Source organism: Chelmon rostratus, chromosome 3, assembly GCF_017976325.1.
Source record: "Chelmon rostratus isolate fCheRos1 chromosome 3, fCheRos1.pri, whole genome shotgun sequence".
Lineage (NCBI taxonomy): Eukaryota > Metazoa > Chordata > Actinopteri > Chaetodontiformes > Chaetodontidae > Chelmon > Chelmon rostratus.
The window spans coordinates 21,763,208-21,774,272 of record NC_055660.1 but is presented as its reverse complement, the minus strand read 5'-3'; the positions used below and the strand labels follow the sequence as shown (position 1 = coordinate 21,774,272).

General features: G+C 45.0%; 1 protein-coding gene across 1 annotated transcript; it reads right to left on the bottom strand.

The window, feature by feature from the left end:
* Positions 1 to 2,041: 2,041 nt before the first annotated feature.
* On the bottom strand, positions 2,042 to 7,728 carry metrnlb (meteorin like, glial cell differentiation regulator b). Its single transcript, XM_041933450.1, has 5 exons — positions 7,367 to 7,728; positions 5,979 to 6,162; positions 5,616 to 5,841; positions 3,692 to 3,751; positions 2,042 to 2,881 (listed from the first exon to the last, which is right to left on the bottom strand). Exons 1-5 carry the CDS (start codon positions 7,459 to 7,461, stop codon positions 2,565 to 2,567), a joined length of 882 nt encoding a protein of 293 aa, XP_041789384.1. The 5' UTR covers positions 7,462 to 7,728; the 3' UTR covers positions 2,042 to 2,564.
* Between the last annotated feature and the right edge of the window lie 3,337 nt (positions 7,729 to 11,065).

Below are 11,065 nucleotides of genomic sequence, written 5' to 3'. Positions count from 1 at the left end.
ATTACAACTGAAGGCATGGAGCTTGACGGGTGTTTGAACAAAACACAAAAATGAGTTGCATTGTGGGAAGGAGGAGGATTCAGTCGTTTTGGATCTTGACCCACACTGGGAGTCTGAAGCTGTGTTCGGACGGAAAATGGAGTGCATTTTCATTTTGCTTCTTTCACACAGATTTGACCGCTGGGCTGTTTGCGTTTGTTCGCCGCAAACAGCCAACGCATCAAGACGTTAGCTGTAAGCCGGCTACATACACGCCGACCGTGTATGGCGAGGGCGTGACCGTGTGTTTGTGTTCAGCTCAGCTCAGTGACGGAACCCAGAAGTTCCTCTTCTTCCAGTCATTTCCCAACAGCATCTGTACATCTATGAAGCATGTTCATGAAATCCTTTTTTTTGCTGAAGTTGTAGCCCTTTCAGCTCGGGCGGGCTCATGGTTGTGTCGAGTCCCGCCGCTCTGGGCAAATTCGGGCCCGCTCTTGTCAGGACATCTCAGCCTCTGCTGCTTTGATTCTGACCACCTGTATTTAATCTACCTCTTGTGAGTCGCCCAACTTTATGTAAGTGCAACACTAAACTGCTGTAGTGCCCCAGTAAGTGTATACATGTGCTCGGCCGTGTGTTTGCAGCCCGACTCACTTCCAACTGCTCTTTTTTGGTTTCGGCAAAAGTTGTGGATAGTAGCTGGTACCTGGTGCTTTTTTTGGTCTCACCTCGTTTGAGGTTCCAAGAGAGCTGAGCTGACGCTAAAAGGTGGAGCTAAAACATTGCAGGCCACTGATTGGTCGAAGAGAATGATGTAGAATTTCCCAAACTTTCTCAGCTATAAAGAAGAAGAAAGAGAAAGGTTGAAGGTTAATTCTGCAAGTACAGTTTGTCTCTGCAGATGAAGGTGTGTGTGTGTGTGCGTGAGCGTGTGTGTGTGTGTGTGTGTGTGTGTGGGAGGGGACATTCCACACATTCTTGCTCTTCCTGAGGAAAGAGGGAAAGCGTCACACACACAACTGCTGACAGCAGGCGGAGGGAGAGGTGCACATACACCCCTCTAGGGTCATTCACACATCCGCCTCTTCCTTCTGCTCCCCACCCATCAAGCCCTCACAGTCCCAGCCACCCATCTGACAATAACTTTCATTTTGACTGGCAAGCTTCTGCTGCCATCAGGCTACGCGACTACAATTTCAGCTGTGTCCTCTAAAGGCTGTCGGAGATGGAGAAGACAACAACTTTTGTCGTGAAGTTGGTGTACGGAACATCGCGTTAGCTCAGGCGGAGCACTAAATCAGCCACTTCATTCATGCTTTACCAGCAGTGGCTCCTTCATCAGCTGCTTGGCCACCAGCTGACTAGTGACATCCAGTTGCATTCATATAGGTGCACGTGGCAGCCGTTACAGTTTGACTGTTTAGAGTATCTGTAGCCGCAAATGCCTCAATGAAAAACACTTCTGTTGGTCTGAGTTTGTGCTCCTAGTTTCAGCTGCTATGATAATAGAGGCCTCAGGAGTCCGCTTCCATAAGACTCAAGGGGAAAAACACACATTGAATAGCTATTGAATTGGACCTTGTTGGCTATATTGGAAAATATAATTGCCTCTCTTGCTTTTCTCTTTCTTTCAGCTATGAATGCATGAACACACACACACACGCACACAGGCAGAGAAGTTGCCAACCAGAACGGTGGCTCGTCAAAGCTCCACGGGGGGAGCTACGCCAGCAGTGACGCACTGCTGCTCTCCTGCCAGCTCATGGTCACTGAACACTTAAGATGGTTTTTTCTTTGGGGTAGTCTGGTGTACAATATCTCTTTGTTTGCATCCATGTGAGCCAGCTGAGAGGCTGGTGAGTTTTGGTCCATCCATTTTTTTTTTGCTCCTGTTATTAACTTCACTTGCCATTTGTTTTTAATTATCTGCACCTCCACCACACTGAGCCTCAGTGTGCCACAGAGTGAGCAGTACATGGAGACGGGGTTCAGACTAAACTGCACATAGAAATGGATATAGCAAATGTATCCCTTTCGTGGATTAAACAGAAAGACAAGCTGAAGGATGGCTTTTTATTTTCTGTAAATATATAGAACCTTTGAACTCAATAGCAAAACACGCACACACACACACTTAGTACACGAAGACTCACAGAGCTGCATACTGTTCACTTCTGTCAGAAGACTCCTAAATTTTACAGAAAGCTTTTTACAAAGCAAACTTTCATTTCAAGAATGATCACACAAGCGGTATTGTCACGAGAATTAAAAATGTCAACCAGTTAGGCACAAAATTAATTTAAGCTCATCGTTCATTCATTCATTCGCTGTCTCACTCATGCACAAACACATTTGCACACACAGCATACGACTACAGTCACATGGGGACATATGTTCAACTGTCCAACTGTGTTTTGTGCTGCAAGGCAACAAGTTGCACAGCGCTGAGAAGAGCTGCAGAAGAAGCCTTTATGATGGCCAGAGGGCCATAACTCTTATTTCTGTGTTCCTCACTGTGTCTTTTGCACTGACTTTTTGAGAAGCACTCCACCCTCCTTTACCAAGAACCACGAGGAGATCTCTCAGTCTGTGTCTATTTGACAGGGGTTTGTTCCTGCTTTCTCTGCTCTGATGTACAGCTTCAGGAAGTCCTTGTAGCGAGGCGCGCAGCCAAGCCAGGCTTCGCCAAAATGAACAGAGCCAGTCAAAAGGTACTCATCCCCTCCAGGATGCACACCGCACTGCGCAGGAACAATGATCCGTCCACTCCAACGCCGCCCTCTGGCTCCACTCCAAGCAAACACCCTGCTCTTCTGTCGGAACAGCCGACTCAGAGTCACCACGGCAGGGGAGTGGCCGTTAGTACCTGACGCCACACCTCGGAAGATGCCACTGCCGGCTACAGACACAGGAACAGGAGAGATTAAGTCAAGGAGATCAAATCAGTCAACCACTCAAATGAAACGTGTGTGACTATGCAACTGTTGAACAAATCAAAGGTTGAGTTAATAAGGAATAAAACATACCCTTACTCAATTCAACACACACAAGGGTTTTGCTGCTAGAGCCTTACTTGGTCTGGTATGACCAGTAGCTAATTGTGGCTACCATTAGCAAAATTAAGAAAGATACTGTTGTGTCACTGAGTCACTTCACTGACTTTCTTACTCTACTTGTGTTACCGTTACACAATATTTCGGCTCATTCAGATCACATAATGATGGTGTCTGACTCAAGAGAATCTTGGGAAATGTGTCATTATCCTGTTATTGTCACTTGTGGCCCTAAAGGCCACACATAGTCTCACGCTTGAGGAATAGTTCGTCTTTTTGGAAATATGCATGCTTTCTTGTCAAGGGTCAGATGAGATGCTACCACTGTCTTTGCCGGATGGTTAAGGTGTTGCTGTCGCCAGCTGCCAGTTAGCTTAGCATAAAAGCTGAAAACCTGTTAACTCCGCTGGTTGTCCAGCTACTGGTCCAAGAAATAATCTGACACAGATTAAATAAACGAGATATAACATGTTACTTAGTGAGCGGTTAGGTTTCCTTTGTACACAGCCAGGCTAGCTGTTTCCCCCTGCTTACAGTCTTTATGCTAAGCTAAGCTAACAATCAGCTTCAGAAAGGGAAGAGAATGAGAGCATTTCACAAAACATCAAACTATTTCTTAACTCTGTGTGTGTGTGTGTGTATGTGTGTGTGTTTACCAAAGTCGCTGGTACACACAGCCATAAGGACCTCTTCATCTGAGCAGGGTTTGCAGGTGACTAAAAGAGAAAACAAGAAAACATGAAATAAATGGGAAACCAGAGATGTTCTTATTTTTTCACAACTCATTTTCTTTCCTCGTTAGCTTTTGTATCATCCTGTGAGTGGTTTCACACTTAGTCTGTTTCCTGTTCTCTCTTTTCCTCTGTATTGTTGGGTGCCTACCAGACCAAAGAGACATCAAGAGAGAATGTGAATGAGAACAGCAGGTGAGGGAGGAGACGTAATCACAGAATTACCCTGTGACCCTGTCAGCTATAAAAACAGCTATAAACCGTCCAGACACACAAACACACACACACACACACACACACACACACACACACACACACACACACACACACTTCTGTCTCATTAGGAGAGCAGCCCAGCCTTCCTCCCCACCCACCGTCCCTCTCCTCTACCAGACCAAACTGCTTTACTCATAGGAGAGGGGAACCCAAAACTCCCCGTTTTTACGGGAAGGGGGGGGTCTGTTCTTGATTGACAGCTGAGAGGCGATTGGCTGACCTTTGTGCTTGACCCTAACGTGACCTTTTGATTGGCCTGCTTGTTTTCATAAGTCTGGCTGAGACAGGAGAGTGAGGAAGTGGGGGAGGATCGGGCGTCAGAGCATGTAGGTGAGATGAAGAGTGAAACAGTAACGTGGCCTTTCATCACCTTCACTTCATGTCGGTGTGAAGACAGCCTGGGTCAGGTATGAGGAGTTCAACGGACCATTTAAAGCCATTAAATCAATTTACACAACAACAGACGATGCGAAAAGCATCTTCAAGGGAACTGAAACTTCCTAGAGACAGTCCATCCATTGCCATGAACATTTGGACTTTTCTCCAATGTTTTTAGTTCTTCTGCTGATAATGAAGGTGCAAGCATGCAAGGTTTTGGAAACATTTACTTGTTGTGTGGCGTGTTTAAGTTCACTCAACCAGTGCTGGAAGAAGTATTCAAATTATTTCCTGAAGTAAAAGTGGAAATATCACATTATACTCCATTACAGTAAAAGTCCAGCATTTTTACTTAAGTAAAAGTATTAGCGACAAAATCAGGTATCAAAAGTAAAAGTACTCATTATGCACAATAGACCTTATTAATGTTATATTAATATTCCATTGGATCATTATCATTGATGGATTATTACGCAAGTGATACTTTCATGGTATAGTTGCTCAAAGTGGAGCAAATTTTAATGACTTTATTATTATCATATTGGGTAGTTTAATCTATAACAGTCCATCATATGTAATAAGATGATCACATGATTGTATGTAAAATCTTGATCTGAAACTCCAACTATCAGGTGCATGTAGTGAAAAAAAATACTCCTGTGAAATGTGGTGCTGAAGAAATATAAAGTTGCATGAAATGGAAATACTCAAAATACAAGTATCTTAAAGTTTTACTAAAGCTTTGCTTTACTTTAAACACAATACTTGAGTAAAAGTACCTTTTTATTTTCCAACACTTGAAAGCAACATTTTCAATGCAACGCCTTTTTTGAATTATGTTCATCACAGCAACCCTATTTGTTTAAAAATGTAACTTCTAGATATGATTTTGCATCACTTTCAAAGTGTGTCTTACTGGTAGGGTTTGTAAAAAGATCATAAGTAATGTAAAAAAAAATATGCAAAATCATCATAATGATTCATCAGTATGTGGCCTGAGAATTGTGCCAAGAGTTATACTGTATACTATGAACAACATGACCAGTGAAACTGAACACTGGAACTGGAACTTCTAAGAACTAGCATGAGGCAAGTAGAAAACAACGTTTATTGGTGGCACAAGTCCCAACACTTAAGGATCCACAGCATGAAAAAAATCATACATACGTAAGAATGGATGCATGCATTCTCTTACCTAAACCAGGGTGCAGGTACGGGTACATGTGTGCCCCGGGCCCCTGACTGGGCACCAGCTCGTACTGGAAAGCTGTGATCCTCCGGCTGATGTCTGTCTGAGGGACGGCTTCCACAAAGAGAGCCCCCTCTGCCAGGCTGAAACAGTGCACGGTGCCCTGAGCGTGGTCCTTCTCTGCCAGCAGCAGGGTCAGATCCCCGGCACGCTCCAGATACACATGAGAACCCTGAACACGGAGGACCAGGAGGACACGTGTAAGCTCCATCTATCTGATACATGGTGATACTCTGATTGTTGAGCATGCAAATTAGCACAACTCTGGCCTCCAAGTGGTCCTTCTTTAATATTGGTGTCATACTGTACCTGGGAGTATGTGTGGGGTTTGATGCACACATGGAGACCCGCCATGTGTCCGGATGAGGGCTCTGTGTTTGGCCGCAGGTTGACAATGATAGCGCCTGTGGGGTAGAGCCAGTCCAGAGACCCCTGAGAGCAGCGTAGGTAGACCTGCTCCACATCCCTGCGATGAGACTCATGGCTCAAACCACTGCAGATGAGAGGGCAGATTTTTTACATTTTCCATATCAGGCATGTGGTTTACTCTCTGAAGGTTAGAATCAAACGCCTAAAATCATCAAGCAACCAACGACGGGGAAACTTGGATCCAGGACTTTACTATGCTAAAAATGTTCCTGTGAATACACATAAATCTAGAACTGCAATGCCAGAAAAAGTTATGGAAACATATAGAAGGGATATAATGATATACTGCAACATTCATTAAAAGCAAATCTGGTGCAGCTGTCTGCCAACAAATCTTTCACTTTGGACAGACGCGGTCGCTTGTCTCCGTGGTGCGTAAGCTACCTCAACACCAGGAACTGATTGGGCCATTAAGTCGTTAGAAGTTTGAGGCAGCAAACTTTACAACACATTGCTGAAGCAATTTTTTATGACTTGGCGACTTGGAGGAGTGATCAAAGGGGCCATATAGCTGTATTTACTTAAGATAGGCCCTGGAGCAGAGACATTCCTCTGATCATAAGTACATTTCCAGAATCTTAAAGGGAGCTGATTTTTGATGCTGTACTATGGATAACCTTGTCAAAACAGTCCCTCACAGCTAAATTAAGGCACCCCCTCTCCACATAAAACTGGATTTAGCCGCTCTGTGAGTCATTTTCCTCTCTGAGAAGACTGATTGTGCAAAAAGATTTTAATAAAGAAGTTTGATTTACTGAGATCTGACAGAAAATGTCTGAGCAGTAACCACAAGTGATGTTACAGGGCGGCCAAAAGCATCCTTAATAGTTTCCACTATGGATCTGCAGCAGAATATGAAAGTCACTTGTTTTACTCTGACCTTCCAGTGCCCTTCCTGAGGATTACATGAAAGACTTAATCACACATCCATGCGTCTTTGAGCCCGCTGAAGTCCCGACTAATGCGCAACAGAGCTGCTTCAAAGAGAGAGCCTCCCTCTCACACACGACTCAACTTCTTTTCATGACTCCTCCATAATTTAATATCCAGAGTTTAAAGGCCAAAGTAGGCCGACATGAAAGTGCAAACCACATAACAAAAACGACCGATTTCCTTATGGACTTCAAGAAGTGTCTTTTCTTTGTCTCCAATGATGACCATCCAATCTATCTATCTATATCTATCTATCATACAATCAGTCTCTAGCTATATTGCTCCTGAACTGAGAAGACCACACTGTTAAGTCCTTTGTCCGACTTCATCCTCACCTTCCTCGCCAGCTACACTGGTCGCTGGAGTACTGTGCCACCGCCCCGCACAGGAGCACAGCTGTGATCCAGTGCACAGCCCACGGCCGGAGCATGGTGGCCCGTCCGCCCCGGCGGTCACCGGATCCCGCACACCGGGCTAGCGAGCCGCGCGCTCCGCTGCTCCCGAAACCGCACGATCCAGCGAAATGTCCCGCAGAGGTCCGCTCAGCGCGCCGGCTACATGGCGGGTTCAGCCGAGGCAAAGGTTGCGTCTGAGGCAGAAAAACATTTTGACGGAGGGTTTGTAAAGGGAGCGGTGCGCGCGCTGCAGGACAACAGCCCGTTTAAAAAAACTTGTGCTGCGTGCGCTCCGCTTCACGTCACCGGGGGCGCGTGCCAGCAGCTGAGTTGACTTGAGTGACACGCGAGCGCTCGCTCCAAACCACTCCCACACACACACACGCCCCTGAGAGATGTGTGTACCCTCGAGCTCTCGTTTCAGCATAAAAAAATGGCATCAAACTTTTACACAAATGACATCGGACCTACTCTGTGGTTCACTCGCCAGGGCTCGTGATACTGGTAATTAGTGAATAGCAAATTGTTTTGAAACGTAAACAATAAGGAACAATAGAAGAAAAAAATAAAATAAACATGGCCCAGAAATGGCCAAATGCACCAGGAACTTAACAAGAATGGACACAAATAAAAATCGCATTCAAGTCAAATGAAACTTGTAAACGCTTGCGAGAAGAAACAACTTAGAGACCTGCTTGTGAAACATTCGAGTCTCGGTCCTGTTAGCCGTGCCCACATCTGGTTGCCAAACTGAGATAATTTCTGCTCTATTCAGCCCATCAGCTCCTTGCGTATACGCGCGCGTACGGTGCCAGAGACAAACAGTGCGAGCCTGTGTGAGTGCGCAGGCTCTGCAGACAGATGGATCGTATTATCGCAGAGAAAATGAGAGCAGCCTGCAGGTCTGGAGCAGCAGCATCCCATGACTTCTACAGCTCCCCTCAAACTTTCTGCAGGCGCCCCGCGCACACGTGTGCGCCCATTCCTGTGCCACGTTGCCTGACACTCTACTTGGTGGGATATTAGAGGGGCTTATCTACTGTGGCCCATCTGAGCTGCATAACTCGGAAAAACGAAGGCCGCGACACAACAGAAAGTCACACAAGTGCTCTAAACGCCTGTTCCCTTCTCGGGCGGGTTTCCCGTGAGAAAACAGTCGGAACAGCGAGCATGTTACTGACTCGTCACATTCCCCCACACAGCCAGAGCTATGTAATGCATTTCGAGAAATACCGAAACACAGACTCCCCTACACACCCCTACCCCACCTCCCCTCACACGCACACACACACATGGAGATGAGATTTCCAGTGTTGCTCTAGTCCTGCTCCGAGGAAGCCTCCGTGTTGGAATATCCTGCCTGTTTTCATTCAAGGGGATTTTATATGAATGACATTTTCTAATATCAAATCAAATTGTATGCATTTTTATCTTCCTTATTTAACGTTTCAGTTGATAATATTGGGCTACAAGCCAGATGAAAGCAGCCAAAACAGCTAAAGGTTTAACTGGAAGTTCTAAGTTGTGATCAATGGCTTTACTCATAGTAAATTAATCATTTGCTAATGCTTTACAGGTCAGTTTTAAGCCAGTGATGAGGACAACGACTGGGTTATGGGGAAAATCCTTTCGACTTGTTGGACCATATCACCACGCAGGCCTTCTTCCTGCAAAAGGGCTGCAGAGGATGCAGACCACACACTATTAATAACTTATTAAGCTTTTATTAATGGATACAATGTGTATACCTGCATCACTATTAAATAAAGGATGGACACCAGCAAGTGGATTTGTCACAACCTGGCAACCCCAAATTTCTCCTTATTAATGTTTTATAACTGATCTATCGACATCAACATTTATAAACAAACAGATAAACAACTTCATAAAAGATGTTGTTTTCCAGGGTACATAATTCTGCTATCAAACAAAAACTATGAGAACATGTTCCTATGAACTGTTTTCCAAAAAAGAAAAGAAAAAGGATTTGGCCTGAAGCAGGTGTGCACAATCCCTCCACTGAATGACCTGACAGGCAGGGTGGTTTTCTACACTTCCCCTCTGTCTCTCTGTATAAAGCACAACACATCTGTACCACCAATGCACCCCCCACCCCCACCCCCCAGTCCACGAAGATGAAAAAGATGCAATTTCACCATTAACGTAATTGAAGCCCAAAGATCTGGAGGCTGCAGTGGGAGTCGGACTTGAGTCTAATCTTGTCACCACAGCAGAGGAAGTCTGAGCTGCTGATGTGCCGTTTGACCCCATGTGCTCCTTCACCATGTGAAGTATTTACAGAGCAGCAGAGCCTCTGACCTGCTCCCCTTATCCCCCCGCCGTCACCTGGCTCTTCTCAAGCAGCCTGACAGGAGGAACGCTCCGTCTGTCCACACACTGCTTCCTCACGGAGCCACACACACATTCCTCTAGCTCTAATTTCAGTCTTCATGACCTTTATTTCCTCACTACTCGCACACAGCGCACGCCTCTCGCTTTTTAAAAAACCTTTATTTACCCACCAGGGGCCAACTGAGTCGCTCTTTGCTGGATCTGTTGGGAGGTTAAGTGCCTTGCTCAAGGGAAGCTTGTAGGCCTAGTCGTTGAAGGAGGTGAAAGATCATCAGTCATTCAGCTCGCAGCACTGACATTTTCATACTGAAGAGAGCAGCAACTCCAGAAGCAGTGAAACTGAGAAAACTGGTTTTCAGGCCGACTGGCTGCTGCTAAGAGCTTCAACACGTGAGGGAGTCAGAGGGAAACAAAGCAAATGTGTTCTTTACAGGCTTTTACATGCCAGTTATAGTATATTAACATTAATAAAAACAACTAAACAACAACCGGTGAAAGTAATGTAATTACACAGAGTCATGTGAATCTCACTAAAGCTGAGATAGCTGCTACTTCGCAGAGCTAGTTAGTTTTTGCAGGAGTAAACTGAATTACCAAAATGTTGGTTCATCAAAGTGGATATTTATTCAGTTAAACATTACAGTTACAGAATAATGATTTCACTAGCTTTTAGTAAAGGCTAGCTGTCGCTATTGCACCGGCTAGCTTTCACCCAAAGGTCCAGCGTGTAGGATTTAGAGGTATCTAGCAGTGAGTTTGCAGATTGCAACCCACTGAATATCCCTCGCCCCCCCCCTTCCCTATGGTGGAACACGAAAGGCGTTCTCTCGATGGCGGTACAACAGGGCAGACTCCATGACAGACGACCCACTTCATCAGTAGATGTAGGCTCATTCTAAGGCAACAAAATAACAACGATTCTTGTTTTCAGGAGGTGATTACACAGTGATGAAAACATAACTATGAATACTTTATTCCATCTCTGCCATTAGATCTCTCTAAATCCTACACACTGGACCGTTAATATGGAGTTAGCTCTGCTGCTTTAGCTCTCTGTGATGTAACATGCTGTTCTTAAAAACATACATTTGTATAACACAATAATTGCTTATATGAGAAAATGATTGCCAAGAAGTGAGATCCTGGTCTTAACTCAATTTCAACAAAATATGCAGTTAATGTACTTTGGCATTTGGCAGTGTCTCCACTTCAGTGAGACACACACATATTTTACGTCTAGAAAGAGAGAGATGTTGAAACAAAGGAATGTGGTAAAGTTCCAGGTGA

Coding starts and splice junctions, on each gene's coding strand:
- metrnlb (XM_041933450.1), bottom strand. CDS start 7,461: ATGCTCCGGCCGTGGGCTGTGCACTGGATCACAGCTGTGCTCCTGTGC. Junction 5,842..5,978: donor AACCCCACACATACTCCCAG/GTACAGTATGAC, acceptor CTCCGTGTTCAG/GGTTCTCATGTGTATCTGGA. Junction 3,752..5,615: donor GTACCTGCACCCTGGTTTAG/GTAAGAGAATGC, acceptor TTTCTCTTTTAG/TCACCTGCAAACCCTGCTCA.